This window comes from Haliotis asinina, chromosome 9, assembly GCF_037392515.1.
Source record: "Haliotis asinina isolate JCU_RB_2024 chromosome 9, JCU_Hal_asi_v2, whole genome shotgun sequence".
Lineage (NCBI taxonomy): Eukaryota > Metazoa > Mollusca > Gastropoda > Lepetellida > Haliotidae > Haliotis > Haliotis asinina.
The window spans coordinates 26863556-26889513 of NC_090288.1; the positions used below are offsets into that span (position 1 = coordinate 26863556).

General features: G+C 40.8%; 2 protein-coding genes across 2 annotated transcripts in view; both read right to left on the reverse strand.

Moving 5' to 3' along the window:
• Positions 1-12377: 12377 nt before the first annotated feature.
• Positions 12378-25958, reverse strand: part of LOC137295916 (uncharacterized) — a 39593-nt gene continuing 26012 nt past the window's right edge. The window contains exons 6-7 of the mRNA XM_067827493.1: positions 14368-14563; positions 12378-13909 (exon numbers count right to left, since the gene is read on the reverse strand). The gene's annotated coding sequence lies outside the window, so the exon portion shown is untranslated. The remainder of the gene's footprint in view (positions 13910-14367; positions 14564-25958) is intronic.
• Positions 12604-13653, reverse strand: LOC137295915 (beta-1,3-galactosyltransferase 1-like). Its single transcript, XM_067827492.1, has one exon. The coding sequence runs from the start codon at positions 13651-13653 to the stop codon at positions 12604-12606; it is 1050 nt and encodes a 349-aa protein (XP_067683593.1).

The following is a 25958-nucleotide window of genomic DNA, read 5'->3' on the forward strand; positions in this document are numbered from 1 at the left end:
AAGGGAGAAAGAGGAGAGGAAAGAGCGAGACAGGGAGAGAGATAGGGTGAAAGAGAGGAGGAAAGGGAGGGAGAGAAGGGAAAGAGTAGTAGTATTAGTAGCAGCAGCAGCAGCAGTAGTAGTAGTAGTAGTAGTAGTAGTAGTAGTAGTAGTAGTAGTAGTAGTCGTCTACACAGTGATGACAGATCGGGTTTTAGTTTTAGTTAAACTTCAGCGACCCGTGCTGGTAAGAGGCGACCGACGGGATCACGGAATCGCTGATTTCGCTGATCACACCGTGCTTTCGTAGATCGATATCGATGTTCGATATGCCAATCACTGGATTGTCGGGTTCAGAGCAGGTAATTCACATATCAAATACTACTGACTTACAGAAACATTTCAGACAGATGTCGCTCTTGACGGTCTCTGAAGTGGATCACAAGTCGCTCTAAAGAACCTTTCGCCTGTCAAGAATAATGTTTCTCAATGTGTACCAAGGCAGGTGTTTTCATTAACTGTATAATTCAGTTGCCCCATTCACGCGAGGCTTGAAAGGCGTTATCGCCGACCTACATATGGCTTTTCAATCAGCTTTTCAATTGACAATGCCCCCTATAAGCGAGCGAATGCTCTAGTGACTTTGGGGAAATTTAAAGTCTGCACTGCAATAGAATATACATAGGCGTCAAATTTCCATTTTGAAAAGTTGAATTGAAGAAATATAACAAAGTTACATGTCAAACTGATTTATGTAGATGGTGTTCTGAATTAATCTGTCTTTTGTAAAGCATATTTCATCTGAGTTCAACGTATCTTAAGCCGAGGATCCGGGTCGAATGCCCTGCATGGGTGGAATGTGTGAAGCCCTTTCCTGGTGTCCCCCGACGTGATATTGCTGAAATGTTGCTAAAAGCGGCGAAAAACTAGACTCAATCACTTATGCACTGGTATGTCTGTACATTTCATCTCTTGTGAAACATAAGATCCGGGTGTCATATTAGACATGGGCGTGTCTTTTCACATCGATTTTAAAATGACGTGTTCACATTATCATGTGGTGATTTGTGTGATAAGTGTGACAAGTGTACCCAACACTTCCAATGTTTTGTCGGCCAATGGGATTTAAGAGTTGTCAAGCTCTGTGTCTTGGTTGCCTGTGTACCCCGACCTACAGGATCGATGCGCTACTCAGTCAGTAGACCTGACTATTTAAAGGCCACTGTGATACAGATGGGATATCGTTCAATGTGACAAAAACGATCATTCATACGAACAAACAAGCGTGTTTATGCAATGTGCGACCGTCAAGTGAGTGGGGGCGAGAGGTTTAACACTTTTTGAATAGTGTCACGACATGCACGCTCGCACGAATAAATGTATAAATATTTTGTGAGTGAGAGAGAGCGAAGCTGTCCCTGTGAAATTCACCACTGAACAAAACCCCATCCCGCTCTTTTCTTCCGTACCGTAGGTGATGTCTGCACCAGGCAAGACGCATCTGCATCTATTCAGTAACTATGAATATGAAATGAAACTACACCACACACCCCTTTGTTAGAAACATATATCTAAATTATTAATAATCACTCGACTTATTCCAGAGCATTGATTTACTAATGACTTGTCCCACTAACAGCGATGCCTCAGTTCAAACAACGAGGACGCACCTGCAATCAATACAGTAGTGCAGCAAATAGCATACATAGTGAAGTGTCTGTAAAATAACACAACCGATCGCCAAACACGAAGTCATGTTTGTTCAACAGTTCGTCCTTTTGGTCCTCGTCCTTGATAAGGAACCAAGCCATGATCAGATTCGGCAGTTTCTTGAAGTACAAACCCATGAATTTGTTTTTACCGGTTTTGTTCATTGTCCCAAGACTATTGATGTTACTAGTTTGCTGGTTGGCTGCGACCAATCGCAGACAGACGCAGAAGCAAGTGAAAAGCAGTTTCATGACGTACAAGTCTACGAATCATTCCTTGTCTGGTTGCACGCTCAAATTAAACCTGCCTGAAAGATAGCTCTCCTCGGTACGGTATTGTAAATGACGAAACTTTAGCGTTTTGTAACAGACACAAACCACTATTAGCATGCAAAGACAAGAAATCAAAGCGTTTCCTTGAATTTCCAGTTCTTGAACGCAACAGACACTTTACATCTTCTTTACGTCAGGATGAGGTCCATAGACACATGGCCCGTGATGTTCGCTTGTTCAAAGACTGGATGTTCATAAATTTGCCAAATGTTTGATTGAATAATCAGAGGTTTCAAATCATAACATGAACTTCTGAATGAAAGTGTTGGTTTGACGACCACATCACCGTTATCCCCAGTCACTCTTATTCGGTGTGAATATATACACAAAATGGAAAAAATACGTGTGACCACCACTTCATCCTCAGGTAAATTAGGGATACTCTACAACAGTGATAGGTCACTCGCTTGCTTTCTTTACCATTTGTACTAACTAACGTGTGCTTCGTCATGCTCCAACGCAAGCAGTGACTTGGCTCGTTCCCATCGCAACTTCAACTTCATTTATTCTCCAACGACCACCAATTGTGGTATGAGAGTACATGGTACACACATCAATCTTTACATACAGTCAAAATGGTGGCAGAGTATGACAATATATTATAACAAATCAGTTGATGATATGACATGTCTGTTACCTAACAGTCTTTATAGCAGAGGAGATAACATTCACTCTTTTTGCTAAGTTTTTTTGTACAGTAAAATCTAAACAAGTAAACAAAATTTTATACGATGCAATGTTTGAGTGTTTCAATAATTTGTTTGGTATTAATTTTTTCCTAGATTCGTTATAGGCAAGACAGCGAAAAATATAGTGAAACTCATCTGCAATTGCTGGGGAGTCACATAATTTACAGAATTCTATTTTCTCTTGGAATATTATTCCAGCGCCCGGTTTCAGTTGGTAGCCAATGATTGGAAGTTCTGAATTTTAATAATGGAAAATAAACATATTTGGGCAATAATAGAAAGGCTTCAAATGAGGGTAGAGTTTTAATATATTTATAATATTGTCCCTTAGAGCTCATTTCTATGCTATTCCTCCATTCTTGAAAAAAGTGATCTCTTAATCTACCTTCTACCATATTCAACAACCATGTTCGACTAAAATTACTCGGGAACATGTGTTTAACAGAACTTCAGCCAGTTTATTGTATCAGTCGCAATTTAAATTTACAATGAATGAATGAATGAATTATAGTAAGAATTAAGAGCAAGATTTATGTGAATGAATGAAAGAAAAAGAAAAGGAAGAAGAACATATGTGAATGAATGAAAAAATATATGATACACCGCGGCCTTTCCTAACAAAACATGTTAAAGAACGCAAAAGTATCGCGAGATCACGTGTTTACATCAGCTACTATGAGACATTTTTGTTTGCATTAATAATTAATTCAGATGTCTTATTGCATGTGGGGAATGGAATGGACATTAACAAAATGTTAACTGACACTGTCACACTGCCCTCAAAAATAAAGTGTAAAACTGTTACAAAGCGTTCTAAAACGCCTTTCCAGTTTTGTCAAATAATAAGATCAACAAGAAAGGAAGAAGTTATGGAACTATAACCTTCAAGCATCAATGGCGAATTAGATCAGATCGGCGATGTGTCATATTTCTCACACACCTCAAATACACCCTAACATTTTGTTTTAGATTATGAAACTATCACTATTAGTGGCAAACACATTTCACCTGATAGTATATTCCCCTTAAAGGTGTATGTGAAAGATATATTTGAGATCATAACTAGAAACACTCAAACAACGGCGTGTAGTATTTCAATGGCTGATCGGGTCGGTGATATGTCACATTTTTCACACACCTCAAATACACCCTAACATTCGTTTGTAGATTATGAAAATATCACTATTACTTGCAAACACATTTCACCTGATAGTATATCCCCATCATATGAATTAAAGGTGTATTTGAAAGATGTTTTTGAAGAAATAACTAGAAACACTCAAACAACGGCGCGTAGCATTTCAATGGCGGAACAGAAAAGATCGGAGAAATGTCACATTTTCGACATACCTCAATTACACCCTAACAATTTTTTAAGTCTTACAACTGTCAGTATTACTTGCAAATACCTTTCAAATAAAGGTATGTTTCCCTTCTAAAAATTAAACGAATGTGTGAAAGGAGTTTTTATCGACTTCATTTAGTCTATCTTCGCTGTGAATCGAGAATAGAAGTCAATGAGCTTAACCAGGGATAATCTGTACATATGGAAATTAATTAAGCAACACCAAATTCAAAGACACATAAAAACTTAACAAAGTTTAACGAAGTAATTTTGATGATTGATTATTCAATTTTGATGTATTGACATACAGCATGAGCTTTTCATGGGTTGATATGACGCGCGTGAAGCTTGCACAGCGCACGTGCATTGCTTTAACCTCAACTTTCGAAAAATGCACTTTTTCCCTGGGGTGTTTACAAGCGCAGGTTGTCGATTGCATTCGGTTTTTCATTCATTTCAATGTCATGGCACGTAGGAAATTATCAGAGGCCACTCGTTGGCAAATAATCGGCATGAGGAATGCTGGTATGTCTCTAAGACAAATCGGGACTCAAATCGGACGACATCATTCCATAATTTCAAAACTTTTGAAAAAATACCGGGCCACTAATGAAGTTAAAGACCTGCCTAGACCAGGAAGACCCAGGAAGACCACAGTCCGGGAGGACAGAGCTTTACTGAGACTTGTACGGCGCAGGTCCTTCGACTCGAGCTCTCGGTTGAGACAGGAGTGGCTTCCAGGGAGACCCATCTCGAACAGGACTGTTCGGAATCGTCTGAAAGCTGCAGGATACCGGGCAAGGAGGCCAATCAAGCGACCCAGACTGTCTCCAGCCCATAAGGCAGCCCGACTGGCCTGGTGTAATGACCGTTTGCACTGGAACATTGCCTCTTGGAGGAAGGTCCATTTCTCAGATGAGAGCCGGTTCTTGCTGCACATGGTGGACGGTCGTACTCGGGTCTGGAGGCAGAGGAACACAGCAATGGCTCCACGGAACATCCAGGAGACTGTGGCCTTTGGGGGAGGTTCCGTTATGGTATGGGGGTGCATTTCCATGAACTGCAAGTTGGATATCATTACCATCCGTGGCAACCTTAACGGTGTTCGTTACCAACAGGAGGTTCTTGACAGGGCTGTGGTACCTCATTTTGAGAACCATCCTCTGGCAACGAGACCCATATTTATGGACGACAATGCTAGACCTCACAGGGCGCATGCTGTAAATGATTTTTTGCGGCAAAATGCAATTGACAGAATTCCATGGCCTGCCATGAGCCCTGACCTCAACCCCATTGAACATTTGTGGGACTTTATTGGCCGTCGTGTGAGGCAGAGAGACCCACCAGTCCATAATCTCAACGAATTGACGGCTGCCCTGCATGAGGAGTGGAACAGGATCCCCCAGAATCAGATCCGGAGACTCATCCAAGGAATGAGGAGGCGTCTGGAATCGGTGGTGCGTGCGCAGGGAGGACACACTAGATATTGATGAAAGTCGGTGTGCAGACTCTCAGATGACTGTTCTTTCTTTCCATGTGACATTTGTGTTAATACACCTGACAACAACGTCTGTGGATGAATAGTAAATTGTGTCCATTTTTTCATGAATTTAAGACAGTTTTAAGAATTTGGATTTCGTTGCAATAAAGCAAAGTCTTGATACTTTTTCCCTTTAAGTTGTTTGTCAGAGATCGTCTGTTGAATAAAAAAGTGTCAAACTATATCAACCCGGCATATTTTGATTGTCAGAACACTTCAAAGTTGCTCCAATAGAAAAAATTGGGGTGTTGCTTGATTAATTTCCAGGTGTATAGTTAACAGGGAGGTCACTCCCTTGCTTTCTTTACCATTTGTACTAATCGTACAAAATTGCCTCATGTTCGTTCATAACGCAACTTTAGCTGTGTTTAACAGTACTGCGGCCTGTCTATTGTATCAGTCAGAATTTTACAATGAATAAATGAATTATAGTAAGAATTAAGAGCAAGTATTATAAGTGAATGAATGAAAGAAAGAGAAAGAAGTACATGTGTGAATGAATGAAAGAACTGATACACCACGGCCAACCCTCCCAAAACATGTTTAACATCAGCTGTCGTTTTAAAAATTCTACTTTGGGACAGTTTTGTTTACCTTAATAATTAATTCATATATCTTATTGCACGTGGGGAATGGCATGGACATTAACAAAATGTTAACTGACACTGTACATGTCACACATCCTTCAGAAACAGAAAGTGTAAAATTATCACAAAACGTTATAAACTCCTGTCCAGATTTGTCAAATAATAAGACCAACAAGAAAGAAAGAAGTTACAGAACTATAACCCTCAAGCATCACCAGAATCAATGGCGGATCAGATCAGATCGTCATATTTTTCACACACACATCACATACACCCTAGCAATTTTTCTAAATTCATAAAACTATCACTGTTACTTGCAAACACCTTCCACCTGATGGTATATTCCATGTTACGCAGTGTTCTATCAAAACTAAACTGCTCGCCAATCTAACAGATACAACATGGAAGGGGTCGTCAAAAACACGACCGCTCCCGTCCGAAGTTCTACCAAACTGTCTTGAAAACTGCTATCGGGGAAAAAAACTGGTGCAGGCTCAACTCCACGTGTTTCACGAAGTCAAGCGTGTTTTCGCGAATGTTCGTATTTCAGAAACAGAACGCAGGCGAATACTCTACGTTCACAAACACAGTTCCTTCTCCTGAACATTCCATTTCATATAAAATTAAAGTGTATGTGAAAGACGTTTTAGAATAATACATGTAACTAGAACCACTCGAACAACGCAGTGTAGTATTTCAACGGCTGATCATATCAAATCAGCGATATGTCACATTTTTCACACGCCTCAAATACAACACGCCTCAAATTGACAACATAGCTAACTTATCTTCTACATATAGGTGTTCAGTTGTCCCAACACTCAGCGAATGTAATCAGGTGTTGAAAATAAACCGGGCTCAATCTTCATTAAATGCTAAGCTGCCGCCATATTGGCTACACTGGTTACGTAACGAGGCGAGACATACGTTCAGCGGCTTTTCGAGGAGTTTCTTCTCCCTCTCTATATAGGCTCCATGGGTAAGTGAAGAAACATTTTAAGATCATAAGACAGAATTTGAAGTTCCTAATTTGAGTACACCAGATTTTGGCCATATTTCACTTCTGATAACGTTTGGGTTCCATTTCCAAACTCATCAAAAACATGTTCCTTTTACACAGTAAACGATGAACAAACCAAACCGCAATGTACCTGAATACAAACCCAACATACCACAATACATTACAAACACAACGTAATTCAACATATAACATTTACACCTACACCCAGTGCAATACATTTACTACACAGCACAAGATACACACGTAGCACAACGAATAGCAACATGATACATCACAAAGCCATACAACCCACAAGGACACTCTATTACAAAGCCATACAACCCACAAGGACACTCTATCACAATGCAATAAATTACAATGCAACATAAGCGACACAACACAACGTAATGAAGAATACAATATAACACAGCCTATACCAACACAACACATGGCCACAACATCGGAAGGTAAAAACATAAACCTTCAACGTATGTTTCAGTGGTATTGTCATCGTTTTCTATATCGTACATGTGCCTGTAAATCAGAAAAAAAAACATGCATGAATGCCTACATATTCGGAAAATGTGCAACCCTGATCTTTTAGATTGCACTATAGCCCAATCATAACCTCTATAGTTACTGGCTAGGTGTAAACTACTAAACCCGTGACAATAGTGAAGAATAGGAACGAAAAGCCTTGCCACAGAATCGATCCGCTGACAGTTCACAGGGGCTGTGTTGCCACATGTTCTGACTTGATGCTTGACATATCTCCATTGTCTTATTCAGCATATCTTGTGGGGAAACATGTTGTACAAAGTCTGCATATTTAAGCGACATTCAAGCATATATATGAGACACAGAATACAAGTCCTTCAGACAGGAATACACTTAACAACCAGGGTCAGGCAATCTATTTTGACATGGCTATTGGTCAGCTCTGACACAAAACCATGGCGGAGTACTTACAAAATACAATGCATTGCGAAGACAAAAGTATGTAAACTTTACTACCAATACACCAAGAACGATTTGTATCCCGTACCGTTTTTCCGTTGGAATAATTTGATAATTACTTCCTCTCCATACACACCCTGACAAATTTCAGTGAAGCGTAACGTGTGTATGTATGAAATGACACCGATCGATATCCACTAGACTTGTCTCGCACTTCCTCATCATCATGTTTATATGGTCCAAATACATATACGTGTCCTCCTTGTCGTGATATGCTGTGATGTCCTTGCTCTTGCCACAATGTTTTCAACTAACCGTTTACCATGAACCTTAAATATTTCATTGATCATTGACTCCAGATGACTGAAGAAGAGGATTGTGTGACAGGTGTGTGCTTCAGGTGAATGGTCGTCATTTACGCATCCCCATCATTAATGTTTTGCTTGTGTATACTGAAGAGTCAGGCAGGGTGTAACTATCCCCTGGGACAGATACAGCTATAATAGAAGGGTTTAGATTATCACGACATTTCCATTACACTGCTACTTCTTCTCGTCGTTTCACAGTACCCCCCTGCCTGTTATGTTTCAGGATGGATGAAGGATGTAGATTTTCCACGTCATTATTTTTCGTGATCTAGTCGTTAATTTTGTTTGTTTTTCCAGACTGTATCCGACAGTTTTGCTGCTATATGTCAGTCTGTAAATAATCGAGTATGTACCACATAATCCAGTGATCAACTGCATCGACCTCCGTATTTGGGATGCAATGACATATGTCATTAAAGTCAGCGCGCCTGACCACCCGATCCCGTTATTCGCCTTTTTCGACAAGGATGGTGTTATCAAAAAGGGGAAGCATGTCTTGTCCTACCATTAAATCCCGTCAGTCACACACTTTACCTGAAAAAGGAAGTCGCGGTTAGACGGCTTTGTATGCTGGCAATTATAGAATGGATTTGAGAGTGTGGATTCGAACAGTTGTATAGAATAATGTTATACAATACTAATATACAACATTATTCCACACAACAGTTTACTGATGTACAACATTATTCAACATAACAGTTGACTGGTGTACACCATTAGTCAACACAACAGTTCTCTGATGTACATTATTCAACCAACAGTTCACTGTTGTACAACATTATTCAACACAACAGTGAACTGTTGTACAACATTATTCAACACAACAGTCTAACTGTGAAGAATTTCCTCTCCAGTTCAATCGAACAGACCAGTCCCTGTTGTCAACATAGGCCCTTCTCATCATGTCAAGCAGGGAAGTCATTGCAACGCGAAAAGTTCAAGTGGGTGTTATTGAGCATACAATGAAAGAACGACAAAAAGTGTTGGAGAAGAGTCTGTAAAGGGGAGATAATCCAGCAACTAATTACCTTTAAAAAATATCTCTGTAAGTGATGCACTGAGAGTCGCGGGTTGTTGAGGAAATAATTGATTTACTTGCCATTCGATGAGGAACGATAGTGTTTAGCAGGGATAGGAAGAAAGCATCTAAATGCCTGGATGAAAAAAACACCCCGGTAATATGGTTGTAATGCCAAGATCCCACCGACAGTGTCACTACACGTGATTGTCACAACTTCCATGTGCATTCTGCTATAGCTTTCGTTTTATGGCAGATATACGGGCCTCTAAATTTGCTGTATGGAGTAACACAACTGGATGTATTTGTGCAGTGGACCACTTCACGAACTTGTGGTTAAAGGCCTTCGGTGACAAATGTATTTCTGTATTAAATGTTTCATTACTAAAAATGTGAAAATATGTTAGTGTCCTAAATTGTAAATCCCAAACAATTCTGTCAAAAAAAATCCCAGATATAAAAAGAATTTCCCTCAATGTCACTAGGAATGTGTGTTATAATTATTTCCTTGTTACAGGTGGAATGACAGTAAAAGTGATGCATGAATGTATATTCCTGTGTAGACAGCTGCCTATTTATAGTAGGTATCATACAGGGGAGACACTGTCGCTAATTTGTTTTCATTATAGATGAATGATTTTGAAATACACTAATTTACCAAGTACTTGTCCATCCTGTGAATGTAACACCCACTGTCTATTTTTGACAAAGCAGTGGGCTGTGGTGTCTATACAAAGCGTATTCACTAAGGTGAGTCCTATCGAGTAGACTTGATGCCCAGTCCTTGATGCTCAAAGTTTGAAAATAGAACTTCTGGGCAAAATGACGAAAAGCAAATACATTTGAAAATAAAGTTATGAAACACAAGAATACATTTTAATGTGTTTAAATGTTAACCCATTGACAAGTACATTCATTCTGTCTTGTGATTTGAGACAAAAATATTCTACACAGTATTCCATGTGGCAGCTCTCCCACGTTGTCTGTGGCCACAGCGTCGTGAAATGGGAGAACTGGAACACCATGTCAACTGTCAACTGTAATAGTAGGAAACAGAGTAGGAAACATGGCAAAGCGTAACGATCAGTCTCTCATGTGAAGTATCGTTATCTGACTGAGGTTATTAATTCATGTTTCAGTGGAATATGATCTGGGCATAACAGCTGCACAGTACTGTGTAACTGTTTTCAGGATATATTCGCGACTATTATGCACTTCCAAATCAATACTTCAAGAATTGCATACAACTGAAACATTGTAACTGACACCAAAGAACCTTGAGATTAGCGAAGTCACAACACACCATTTGGTTTACAGGAAATGTCTCCAGTTTTATTGCTTACCCACCGCAAATGCAATTTAAGCTGACGCTATTGATCTGCTAACTATTCGAAAATACTCTACAGAGTGGCATTGTCATCGAGAAATGTTTGCTGAGTTACTTTACACTTCAGTACATCTTACTGGATACATGTCACTGAATAACTCAAGAGGCTATGAAACCTGTTTTACTGGTCAGTTCTCACGTGATCTCATCTGTTAAGCCGTTTCACACTACAATGCTGTGGAGTGAATTTCGTTGTTATCCAGGGCACATCCGTGTGGCCTCACTGTAAAATCGTTTCCTTTTTGCTTACAATTTATTCATTTTTGTGGCATTTATACACAGTTAAACCTGCATATAGTTGTTTATGTAAATAAAGGATACAAAAGTGTAAATTTGAATTTTATATGACTTATTTTTAAAAAGTGTTTTGTATACAATTATTACTAAATTTACTGGTTCAAAAATTATTTATTGGTAGCAGGGTACCAAGAAGTAGATCTTTCATATTAAGTTAAATGGATAAATTGGCTTTCAAGTTGACCCATATTTAAAAATGCGTCCAGATAGAACTCACGTGGTTTCAACACCAAAACAGATGATTAACTGATTGGCTGTCAATTGCTGTCTACGTGTCCCATTTTAAAGAGTACAGACGTTTTTGGTAAAATGTGAAGAATATGATACTGTAACCATTGTTCTTTGGAAAGATTGATGGCAAAGCACCCCTCACAGTCGAGTTCCAACTGGGGGGAATTCGTGAAACTCCAGCTTAGCAACTCTTGCTGCTTTCAGAGTCAGGCTTGCTGACTTGGTTGATGCATGTCATCGTATTCAAGCAGCACTGGTCGATGCGCATGGCGTGAATCGGTGGATTGTCTGGACCGGGCTCGGTTTTTTACAGACCACCATTATATAGGCGGAATATTGCATAGAGCGACAAACAAAACATCCTACAGACGTAATGACATTTGTGTACATAGCGCATAGTTTCAAGAAGCATCTGGGTAAATTTAGACAGGTATTACTAGTTTAAACACTCTAAGCTCAATAGCGAAATAAACCCGTGAAGATAAGACGATAAAGACGGACTCCGATACAGTCGGGTCGTTTCTACTGTAGATTACAGCAGATCATCCAGACTGTCAGCTGAAATAACCACACTCACATGTATGCATGCATGCACGCGCGCAACACTGTCAGATTGTTAGACCCTACATTCGTTACGTTCCAGAATGAAACCTTGTTTATTTACATTACAAGAGTGAGTGAGTGAGTGAGTGAGTGAGTGAGTGAGTGAGTGAGTGAGTGAGTGAGTGAGTGAGTGAGATATATTAGTCTCTTGTATTTCACGGCCTGCGTAAACATACCAAATCAGACGCACATTCCTCACGTTGGTCGTGATGGTATGGGCCCACTGTTGTCCGTTCATGGTCCAGCATGCATACACTTGGTAAATACTGATCAGTCGTTTGGTGATTTGTTTTGGGAATGATTACAGGTAGAAAAAACAACGAATGACCCATTACATTCGAATTTCTTTTTAGTCATTGAATACACGAAGTAATACGCCTGAAGCAACAACTATCAGGGATAGAAGAATGATGAAACTGGTGATTAGACTTGGACAATATTGAATATCAGAATAAGGTATTAGGAGATTTCAAGAAATCCACCACTGACGATTACCTTCCTGTACGTTGACGACAAAATGCGCTTAAGTAGATGTAAACAAGGTGATCTACAGCAAACATCTAGAATGAACAGCATTGAGACCTGATCTTATCCCACAAAGATGCTGAAGTTTTGAAATCATGGAAAAATAGAACATCATTAACTGTCGTCTCATATTCATTGTCCAATAAATCTGCTCTGAGTGATCTGTGGGTTCCAGCCAACTGTGTACGACCAATTCCAGCTTTGTGTGCAAGAATACCCGTGACGTAAACATCATCTATCCAATAGAATCGGGTGTTTTCTGAGGCTTTTACCAGTCTTTTAGCTTCATCCACTGAGAAAATATAGGCCATACCTTCACAGTAACTGGGGTAAAATTCGAAAGGATAGTCTTCCCTACTAGTGATCCATTTTCCTTCTCTTCGATATGGTCTACCATTTTGCAAAATGTTACAGTACAAACTGTTGTGGTAGTGGCCAGTAGTTACCGAAAAGTCTACCAATTTGAAAATATCGAGAAACACGTCGTCGTCAAGTTTGACAATCGTTCTCACGCCATGACATTGGGCAATCACCCAATGAAGAGCCATTACATGTTTATATGTCAAGTTGTCATAGCTGTCTTCAAAATTTCCTTGAACAATGTCCCCAAACAATCGGGATTCCTGCACAAGTTCCCGTTGAATGTCATTTCGTTGACCCATCATGAACACACACGCAACTGATGAATTTCTAAACTTGCTCACAGATCCCCACGTGTTACGTATCACGGCCCGTTTCTCAACATTTCTTGGATCAGAATGTACAACAATCAAAACATTGACAGTAACCTTGAAACACTGTCTGGAATTCAAACCAAACACGAAGTCATGTTTGTTCAACAATTCGTCCTTTTGATTCTCGTCCTTGATAAGGAACCAAGCCATGATCAGATTCAACAGTTTCTTAAAGTACAGACCCATGAATTTGTTTTTACCGGTTTTGTTCATTGTCCCAAGACTATTGTTGTTACTACTTTGCTGGTTGTCTCTTGTGACCAATCGCAGACAGACATAGAAGCAAGTGAAAAGTCCTGTTGTTAGAAGCATCATCCGCCTTCTGTGTCTGCTACATGGCGATTTCATCATATTGTTGTAGTCTTCATCATAGGGTTGCCATCTGCATTATTTTTCTTTCACATTGTTGTCATCTTCATCTCAGTGTTGTCATCATGTTACTGCTGTCAACTACATAATGGCATTACTATCGTCATAGTGGTACGATATTCATCGTAATGTTGTTATCTTGATCTGTATGTTTTCATCTATGTACCAGATATTGTCATCTATTGCATCCCGATGTCATCCAAGCCATGGTGTCGACATCTTCATTAAATCTGCAGAACTGAAGAAAGAGAAAAGGAAACAGGACAAGTCTAATTAAACATGTCTTCAGGAAGTGACGTCAAGCAAGACAAATCCATGGTAAATCTCTCGTGTTCACACTATACTCAAAAGGCATCAACAGAGATGAGATCGTGTTCAGACAGACACCAAAACGTCTGGCCACTTTATTTTGAGCCATTCCAGTCTCCAGTACATCCAGATGCTAATTTTCTGTAAGCCGTGGCGTGACGTAGGCACAATTACGTTGAAAGTAGCCTGTTTTCCTTACCATTCAGAGGCAACAGAATAAATAACCCTTCCTCAACATGGATTTCAAGTGTCAAAAAGCATGCAAAAAGTAGGTTCGTTGTTAAAGCGTCATCAACGTGCAAAACATACATACTCCGACAGACAGACAGATGTGCGTATGTACCTCCACCTCCACCCACCCCTTCCCCCCTTAATCATGCATCTTACCTTCAAGACCGTTCGTACGTTGCCCTTCCAGACTTGAGAAGTTGCCAGACAATGTTTGTCTTCCTTCCAGACGTCGACTGACAATGGTTGTAGCCACTCCCGAAGTTCGTAGGTTGACGGAAAATGACTGTCTGCTCCTAGAAGTCGGTAGGCGCACGGATAGCGGCCGTCTGTTCTCCAGATGGTAAATGCTCGACTAGAAACAACAAAATTGTTTGCATGGGTAGCAGAGCGAAGCCTTCGTTTTTTGCTGGCTTAGATATGTAAGTAACGTCAAGACTCCAGTGACTTGTCACTCATTTCAGAGATACCTCGTAACTAACACAGTATTTAAGTGCAGTCTCTACGTGCACCGTCACTGAGGCAGCTAATTGATATATTTCAGATTGTTAAATAAACGTTGTCAATTACACCATTGTGTTTAAGTAATTGTTTTGAGTTGTCTTGATGTTTTGATGTTTTGATATTTGTCTCTGAGTGTATGCCTGTGTGGGCGTGTATGTGTGAGCGTGGGGTGGAGTGTAGGTTTAGGGTGGATGGGTGGAAGAGCGGACCGATTGATAGATGTTTTCTTGTATCTGTGTGGATTTATAAATATTGTGTGCGTGTGCGCTTGCGCGTGTGTGGGTGTGTGAAGACGAATTGGTAAGCTGCTTTGCTTTTGATGGAAACTGATGAGTCCGCAAAATGTCGCTCACTACTACTAAAACATTGTCATGTGAGTTGTGTCATTCACTAGGGGCAGCACACATACACGTGTCATTATATGTCACCTGAACGTGGCCGTATTATTTAAATATCTTCATAAAACCCTTATGGACGCAAGAGTACAAATATATTCGTAAATTAGAAAATACTATCAATGCAAACTTGAACGGAACATGTGAGTACATATTCAACGGCTCAGTTTCCAGCATCCTTGTCAGTGTACAGGAACACACCGTCTAGACCTAAGTCTAATGTCGACATTACACGGCCGACGAGGTCTAGTGTTAAGAGAAAAACAGTTTGCCACATTTTGATAAAGATAATTTGCTTTTTCTTACAGCGTTTGTAACATAAAAGAAATGTGTTGACATAACACCTTGCTAAGATGTAAAACATTTATGTGATACCATTTTAAATAGGATTATATTGTGACATTTTGGCTTTGATCGTAAATACTTAAGGTCTGAAACCAGCGTCTTGCTGTGTCCCCAATGCTGACAAAGGGGTCTGTTTTCTGGCAACCATTCATTAACGGCACGTGTGCCTTATCCCTAGGGCTGGTTCGTAGTAAATATTGATGCCAATACTTTCAAACTACAAATACCTGTACAAATACAATGACCTGTTTACAATACGGGGACATGTGTTGCTTTTTGAAACGAGAAGCTGTCCTTGTTTTGTTAAGGGTTTTTATTTTTTATGCTGTGCGGTTAATTATATGATTTCTTCACTAGCCGTGTTATTACTTGATTGTGGGAACTGGTTGTCAGAGTGGCCGAAGATGCTGAAATTTGTTGTGCATTGAAGTAGCCCAGGAGTTAAAGTGTTCGTTCATCACTCCGAAGACCAAGGTTCGATTTTCCACAATATGTGAAGCACTTTTCATCTGTACTATACCTCCGTACACATCTACAGTCGATGGCCTTGTAATATCGTTTATCAAGACAGAGACAGTATTTTATTGTATCAAAGGCCATCAGCCCACATACAAGTTTACACAGATATAGTGGTTGAGAATGTACCGATTTATAGAATCGTAGTAGAAATAATAAAACATATACCATTCATCTAACAACTAGTGGTAATCCGGAGAACTTTTTTGAGGGAGGCAAATATGAAATCCCATTCAACAAGTTATTTCTCAGGTTCATTCTATGTTTTACAAATAGAGATAATCTAGAGATATTACATCACATCATCCAATGACAAAATAGAAGCAAACCCTATTCTACTCGTCTTAGATAAGAAACGTTCTGATAGTTCGTAATTCTACAGAATAAGGACATGCAAAGGTAAATGTATTTCGTCTTCTATTGCAGAGTTACATAATGGACAAATTCCTTGCATCCTTTTAAGTGAAATATTCCGTCCATAATCATTAGTTTTGACAAGCCACGTCTGTAGTTAAAATTTCCGAGTCCCGTGCTGGGTTTCGAACGACAGACTTTTTGATCCGAGTCGGACGCCTTGTCCACCTGACCAAAGAGGTTAACCCCATCAGCAAGCTGATAAGGTTAGGATATCATCTGTGGGATGACTCCACGCCCTGCTACATTTGTATATATAGGAACGCCCGCCAGAAACAAGAGGGAAACAAGTTGTCGTCTAAATATTAAAAAGTTTAATTTCCTCGTGCGAATCGTGTCGTGATGATGTCTTGCTGAACTAAATCGCTCTACGAGACATGTTAAACAGTAGCGGCATTGATTTCACGCCACGGTCAGCATGCATTACACGTGAATAGCCAATCTACCTGTAGCAACCAAGTTTATTCGTCCCGCCTGCTTGTCACAAATGCGTTCAATACGCTGGCTCATCTAATACTTGCCAAGCAGTAAACAATCTACAGAAAGACCATTTACAGTGGAAGCCATAATGATTGTTGTCCACTGTCAAGAACCAGCTGCTCGACTTTCGCTTTGAGCTTGTGTTTGTGGCATTTGGTAATATCAGCCATCAGTAGTGAGTATATGTCTATGATATACGTTAGCAATTTCACAACAAACGCAAATACTCGCAGAGATTTGTTATGATTGAAGGAGGATCTGGGCCTCCTTAACGCGTACATTGAGGGAGTATTGAAGTGTAAACCAGTTTCCAAGGTACACAAATATAAATGATCTAACTTTAATTACCTATACTCACAGGAAAGTAATGCATGGTTGGTATCACCAACAACAATGCCCAACTTTACTTTATTTAAAGACCAGCCTTTCAATGAGGTGAAGCAGAACCAACCCCGTTCCACTGTGACAAGGAAATACACTCGGGACTGGTAAAGCGATGGCACTCGAAAAAGGTATCGAATTATCAATGCACTGGTAAATAAGTTTCCATTTATCATGCAGATCGCGATTTAGTACTCTTTATTGAAAAACCTTCCTATGACGTATGACCATGCACGATATATGATACCAGTATACAAAAATCGTCACATTCGACAGAATCCATGTTAATGTGTCAGGATGTTTGTTTGTTTGTTTGTTTGTTTAACGCCACACTCAGCAATATTTCAGCTATAAGTCTGGACCAGACAATCCAATAATCAACAGTATGAGCATCGATCTGCGCATTTGAGATGCAATCAAGTCAGCGAGCCTGAGCACCTGGTGCCGTTAGTCGCCTCTTACGACTAGCATCTTCACATGTCGGTGGCTGTTTGATAAAAACCTTTATGGTTGCATGGATACTGGTTGAACACAGAACTTCCTAGCTTTACACTGCACCTTAAGTACTGCTCTACTTCATCAGGCGTTCAGATAAGCGCTGTCTACCCTCAAAGCCGTAAATACCAGACGTTTCATCAATTTTACTGGATTAGGCCAATCGATATATTCCCTCTCATGGGCCGTAAAATTATACTAGAAATACTTTATTATTTTATTATTTATTTTCCCCACGATCAGGGGGTCAAAATACTAACAGGAAATGAAATAAGAAGTATCCAATGAATGACAGGGAGTTTAGTTTTATTTCGCTTTTAGCTGTATTCCAACAACGGGGTACAACACAAATGGCTTTCACACATGTGGGGAATCGAACCTGGGTCTTCGGCGTGACGAGCGAACACTTCCTCACTGCCCCGTCAAAAGTCGAAGGTGCTCTCAAAGCGGTCTATCTTGGATTAACTCACAGCTTTTGTCCTCCGAGGCTAAGACTTTCGCACGTATCTTCCTTCTAGTCAAAACATATTACCTGAATTCATGTGCATGTATATTTTCCTCGTTAAAATTTAGCGGGGATATGGGCGGAAATCATTCCCCCAGTATCTAATTGATAATAACTTAAAGCGACCAACATCTCTAGCAAACATTCGCATGTCAGTTTTATATTTGAAAACACTTGCAAATTCGTGATTACCTTGACAAACGTTCGACTTTCCAGTTTCATACCCATTAGCTAATCCTACCGTTAGTCGATGCTAATGTTACTCACTGTATGCTCTGTTCAAAGATTTACGTCCCCCGCCATACAGGTGGAAATCGTGAGTGTACCGTTAAAAAACAAGCGAACAAAGCAGTTCTTACCACACATGGTTTGAAATGTTTGCAGGTCGGTTGATGGTCGATACTTCAGAAATGTATGATGTTCCCAGACACAGTATGTTCATGACGTGGCATGTCCATCCAACACACCACGTGCAGCCATTCACCCAAGTGCCCTACTGACACCAGATGCCCAACAGTGCCTCTGAATTATTCAAGATCAATATAGTTATGGAGCTGCCGTCAAACTTGAAGTTAGTTTCTCAGTGGTCTTGCTCCTGGGTATTAGTTTTCATCAATGCTTCGCTACCTCACGTTACGGGAAAACCAGTCACTGATCGGATGTGTTTGTTGGCGAGACCAGTACTACATACTTAATAGTCAGATCTCTGTCAAACTTTTCTGTGGTCTGGTATTGGGCACATCAATAATAATAATACTCACAAGAGACTACAGTGGAACGGAGTGATAAGGACATTTCAGATCACTAATCACATCATTTTCGTGAAACTGCGGCACATTAAATCACCGGTTAACTAGTTGTTCATAAGAGAGTGAGTTTTTAATGAGTGAGTTGTTTTGTTTTCGGCCGCACTTACAATTTTCCAGCAATATCACGACACCTGCAATGGGCTTCACACTTTGTACCCATATATGGAATCGAACCTGGTCTTCGGCGTGACGAGCGAATGCGTTAACCGCTAGGCTACACAAACCGCTCCTGGTCATAATAGAACAAAACAAAAGAGCATCGATTAGTTGTAGTGTACACTTGTCAGAGATTTGAGATATGCCTGAGAATCGCCGACCAAAGCGGAGTTTTAGTCGTTCACCAGTCTTTACGAGCAGACAAGAGAGGCACGAAAAGGGAAAGCAGGCAGACAAACAAGGGAGGAGGGACGAACACTGACCAGTCAATCCCCACCATCTACTACCGACGTGACGTCACCACCTTCCTCTCGTATTTTGTCCCTTTACCATTGAAAGTGAGTTTCAGTTAACTACAGCTAGATAACTTGCATAAACTGTCAGTTTCTATACTGTAACTCACTCAACCCAGACTTGGAGTAGACGCCATACTGTAACTCACTTCACCTATACTTGGAGTAGACGCTATACTGTAACTCACTTCGTGTAGACTTAAAGTAGACGCCATACTGTAACTCACTTCACCTGGACTTGCAGTACTCACTACACCCCGCCGCGCTCCAGAGGACAGATTGCAACTCTCTTGTGGCGCAGACGTGATTATATTTCCGTCGTTACAGGTGCTGACATTATACAATGGCATTCCCTCGAGTAGGTCTTGCATTATATATCCAATATATGCGTCGATGATAATGGCTGTAATCGAACAAAGGATTGCTTGAAGACAAGCACCCACTGCACTGACTGCCGCCTCCTCTCATACTCTCTCATGTACGCTGCTGTAGATTTTGTTGAGGTATATTTCAGGTTAACATTTCTCGTGGACCATAAAATTTATTAGAAATACGTTTTTTATTACAGGTATAAGGGACACCTACGGATTGGGCGTCGTGCATCGTATCCTCAGAGAATCGTACAAGAAAACGGTTTATCAACCGGAACAGCTGGAACATGGGACAAAACGTGGTTGAAGACACTGACCCTGACAGAATAAAGTGCTCTTCATCTGTGTCCAGCGAGTGTGTCACCCACGACTGAGTCGCTGTTAGCAATATTCCGGCAATATCACGGCAGGGGACAGCAGAAATGCGCTTCACATATTGTCCCTACGAGAAGAATAGAAGCCGAGTCTTCGGCGTAACACCAGGCTACCCCACCGCCGAGTAGGATTAACAGAATCCCCTAACACACATTGTTGTGGAGTCTCTAGTGATGTCCTCTTCATGTTCTATTTACTCCTCAAGTGTCACAAGTGTCATATTTCCCTCCCTGCAATGACCTGGTTTGGTCCGTTGTTTTACACCGCACTCATCAATATTCGAGCAATATGTCGGCGGTCTGGCCCAGACAATCCAGTGATCAACAGTATGACTATTAATCTACACTACTGCGATACGATGACATGCGTCAATCAAACCAGAAAACCTGATCAGCTGATTCCGTCCTTTAACGACAAACATGAGTTACTGAAATCCAGTTCTAAGTCGGAACCTTCTTTTTGTCTTTTCTTTTTCATAAATATTTATTCAGCAGTGTAACCCAGATCTGTGAGGCTCGCCCGATGAACTGGAAAGTATCTCATTCTTGTCAGAGATACAAATCGTTTTCTAAGGGTTAAAGGCCACTGTATTCTCAATATTATCATCCTTATGGAATTAAATCACTAATTAATATAGTCTAGTAATTTTATGTAGTCTACGACTTGTTCTGTGACAAGTTTAGTTTTGAACATTTTTCGCAAGTTTGGTAGTAAAAAATGTTAAAAATGTGTAATTTTGTATTTATATTTGATGACAAGTTTAGCAACATTATATTGACCACATACATTTGTGCCTTCATATCTTATGTCTGAGATCATACTTTCTTAGTAAAGTACAGATTCTTGTACAGTAGTTGAGTGGAGTCCCATCCGGGATTCGAACCCACACCTTCAGAGTCATTTTTTGTACATCGAAATATTGATATAACACTCCTTTAACGTCGATAGTGCCCCCTATTAAGAAATGTTAACTACTACCCTGTTCTGTTACGGAACTGTCTCCAACGTATAAATGGCTACTACAGACTTAATATTTATCATGTGTACCCGAGGCTATGTTGTATAATGTCTTACTTCAGAAACTATTTGAAAAGGAGAAATTCTCAACCGATCAAACACAATGCATTTCTCGAATCTGACCTATGTTCTAGTTACGGGGGCATGGTGTGCGAGCTGGCTGAGGCGCCAGGCTAGTGACCCAGCGAGGTTTCGGTTTCGGGATCGAGCCCACCTGTGACCGGGTGTAAAAACCTTGGATTCAGCTTTGTGTGCAGACTCTTTCAGTGTTGTCACAACCCCTAGTACACAACCCTGTGCACTTAAAAGAACCCACGAGTCCGCTGGCATATGACCCGATGGTAGCCACATGAACACTTGCATACCCCTTGTTGCGAGTACAGCAACGTGCAGTAAACTTGGACAACGTGCTGTGATTATGTGTCGAAGTCCACCCAGCTGTCAATCGGGCACCTCGTTAGGATGAGAGAGCCACAATAAACTCGGTGCGTCTAGTGGCAGCAAGAGCTGTATACTCCCCAGGGAGTCGAGATTGAAAAACGGTGTGCTGCTGAGACATTCAGTGATCGAGGGGGAAAATATCAGCGCCTTGAGCATGCACTAGTGCGTGGATATGTGCGCTATCTATCTATCTATCTATCTCTATCTATATATCTATCTATCTATCTATCTACTTACCCGTTCTGCGTGTCGCTTCGCGTCGCCTCCAGTAGTGACAGGGCAAGTGCGGCTGTGCCCAATGGTGCAGTATTTATATCACGCAAAAACCGCGTCAACTATCAACTTACTCATCAACAGTTAAAAATGATGTAGCTGTTTCTTTATCAAACCTATGGAATCCTAGAAGGGATACAGTGGCGTTGTCAGTATATACTAGGCACATAAAGAAACTATACATACAAAAATTTAAAATCAAATTTTATCAAAGCTGTGTAGACACAAAAGGATTTAAACTCAGAGATTAGTGACATATATCTAACATGCGTCCACATGCCACTTTACGTGGTGTCAGTGGTTGTACGTTGTTGTACGTGCATTCCGTGAAAGAGACACAGAGCAAATGAATGCCACACAATACGGTCAATTTGCAAAGCTCAACCCCTGCCCTTGCGATTGTTAAAAAAAATAAACGTCTTTTGAAACGCATAGCATGCCAAGGTTAACGTTTGCACAACGTCGCGAGGCCATCGAGATGGTCCGTTGGGGATTCAAAGGCAAGTGGCTACTTATTTCCACTGCCGCTTGAACACCATTTCTGCACTGGTGAGACGCTACGAATGACGTCATCGATCGGCCACGTTCTGGACGTCCACGTGTAACAAAGCCAAGACAGGACAGATGGAAGGGTGACCCATCTTCGCCATAGCTTTCAGACTGCAGTGATAACTGCCTGGACCATCCCAGGACTTCGCCGTATTCACCCTAACCCAGTTCGACAACGTTTACGTCATCACGGGATCAGACCACGACGTCCTGCCATACGTTCTATCCTGACACGACGTCATTGACAAGCTCGCCGAATGTGGTGACATGTCCGCAGACCCTTGTTTTGGTGGAGAAATGCTGTTTTTACAGATGGACGTCAGATGCCTATAGACGCGTGGTAGAATGTTATGCGCATGCCTGTGTCTTGTAGAGGAATCGCTTTGGTGTTGGTTCCATGATGATTTGGGTGGAATAACAACACGCCTTTGCTGACTGTTCAGGGCAACGTAACTGGTGTGGGCTACAGGGATCAGATTATTCGACATGCGGCAATTCCTTTTCTGCAACGTCATGGCCCTGAGTTAAAATTCCAACAGGACAATTCCCGCCCTCATATGGCAAGGGTTCCTATGGATTCCTTGCAACACCACAGCGTTGACTTACTGCCTTGACCTCCAATTTCACTGGATCTCCCCCCGACAGAACATGTTTGGGACGAGAGGGATCGATCGTCTTCCTCATCCGCCAGATAACGTCCTTGACCTTGCAACAGAACTTGAGAGAACCTGGCGTATCATCCCACAAGCCTTCTTTGCATGTTTGATAGGCTCTATGCTTCGTCGATGTTCTGCTGTTCTCAATGCCGATGGTGGACATACCCGTTATTGAGCTTGTCACATGTTAGTTTGACCCCAGTATCCCTTATGTACTAGTGACGTAATTGTGAATGACTTTTCAAGTGAAATTCTCCCGAGTTGTTATGGTCTTATGATCCCTCCATTAAAGTTTAATGTACCTTTGACATTGTTATCGTACTTATCAACTGTGAAAATATTTTGACAATGCAGTATATTTATGTGGCTAGTATATTAGATTATTGCCTTGTAGCGGGTTATAAACGTTTATTGACACATTTCATCTGGAGCGACAATGCCACGTCTCAACATATTTTGAGCTTGGAAACTGTCGCATTGTCCCCTTTTTTAAGATAAAAAAATGTCATTGCGACAATACGGTATAGCAACAATGCGACAAATGGCTAAATGTTGCTTTGTTGTATTGCCGCGCTCAGCACAATTTTGATACTTTTGTCTTGTTTCCTAAGGGCGACAACGTCCCGTCTATGCTTCCATACGACGCTCATTCAATCGACCCGCTGCGTAGAAAATACTATGAGAGAAACTGTTTCACAAAGAAGAACTTATAAAAACGTAAGTATCCCAAGTGATTAATGTTGTCAGCTGTCTCCTGCGGTGAACAAAGGGGGAAAAGATATTCCTTTTGTTCAGTTACCATCAAGTGGATTACGAAGTAGTCCCAGACAATTAGTGAAGTGATGTATTTCAATATACGGTATTTATTATTTATATCATGCGAATCAAATACCCGCCGCAGCTGTTGATGCTCGGGAGATGTCTTATCCTGACCACACACGGCTGGCTGCAGATCCATGTTTTATTAATGGTCTCGTCGTCTTTACTATATATAAATCCATGCAAATCCAACAGCAACGTCAACGTTTTCGCATTAAACTTTGACATTAAGTGTTGTCGATTGTGACGTTACGTTTGGATGTTGACTTCTAACGAGAGGTTTAAAGTTAACCTTTGATGCTAATTGTTTACGTTCACTTTTGACTTTACCTTTTGACGTGAGGTTTGGATGTTACGTTCTCAAGGAATATTTTGAAAAGAGTCATGCGTCAACTGCTTTTTGAACGAGTGCAATCGGCGTCAGCGCCTTTCGTGGTCTCGTGGTCTCGATGGAGTAATCACTCACTCACTCAAAAAAGTGGTGCCAAGCTTTAAAAACGTTTTATGGTAGAAATCTGAATATGTAGTCTGTATCCTACATTTTAATCCCTTAAACAACGATTTGTTCTAGTTTTGAACTATTAAAGCCAAGATCACTCAGGTGTGGCTTCCTTCAGACTGTTTTAAGGCAGCAGTCTCACCATCAGGCAAGGGTGTATACCTGAACATCTTACAAGCTAGTATCCGTAGGAAGGGACTGATCATGGGTTGTGTCTACGATTTTGAAGCCAAGGAAACTGATGGTGATTACCTTAGTGAAATGAATGGGCAGGGCTATTTTTTTGTTTTTTGGGGGGATTGGTCCGAACATAAGTTTCTACTGCAGTTGGACAAACCAAGCATTATTATTTTGGATAACACCAGTTACCATAACCTACATGTCCCCTGTACCATGAGCAATCTCAAGGCTCAGTTTCAGGATTTTCTCACTTCCTGTAAAGTGCCTTACAGGCAATCAGAATACAGGCAATCAGAACACAGGCAATCAGAAAAACAAAGTCTCAGCTTTGGAAACAATCTGGCAGCACAAAAAGCCAATCCAGTACGTCAATGACGAACTAGCTGCAAGACAAGGCGACATTGTTCTATGTACATCTGTATGGCACTGTAAGCTCAACCTCATTGAGCTGATCTGGAATAACTGTAAGAATTTTATTGCTTGCAATATTACCACAGTCAAGGTTTCATTTGCTTGTATTTAAGGTCTTATGAGCAGAGACCGTAACTGGAACGCCAACGAATGATTCGGTACTCATAAGGTTGGCTGATTGCTGTCTTTTAGAGCATTCAACCAGCAGCGCACCTGGACGTAACTTTCGTATGTTTTTTACTTCTCCAGCAATACCCTGAATACCCTTGGATATTGCAAATGGATTCAGCTTGAAAGGTGTCTTGTCAATAGTTTCTATCACTAGAAAACGTGGCCAAAAATCAATTGATTTGGACGGTCGGATGTCATCATCAATGGGATCAGTTTCAAGAGGACGTTTGGTTTTCTTAGTTGGGGTTTCGTAAGCCATGTTTAATATTTATATTTTCATCACCCGAGCTCCCCACCCACCACGGAGTATCACAAGGACAATGCTAAAAACAAGTGGGTCTCCAACCTGCAGCACCAAGGATACTCGGATGATATACTCCAGCAGTAGAGTTATAAATAACACATCCACCAGATTGGCCCATGAGCCACCGCCCTCTGGGTATAAGACTCTAGGCAAAGTTCCAAACATCATAATGAAGATCTTTAACATTTTATATAAACAAATGTGCCAAGTCAAAAAGTAACTCTTTTCCAAATTAAAACTGTGTAATGACATAAGTCCATACACAGGGCTTGGCGTGACCAGCCGATTGATAGAATCGGGCCGATTCTACCACCCGTCTAGGTGAAGTCGGGGCCGAAGTGGTGTGTTGAGCAACAGGAACACGGTTGCAAGCTCCTACTGCCCTCAACCA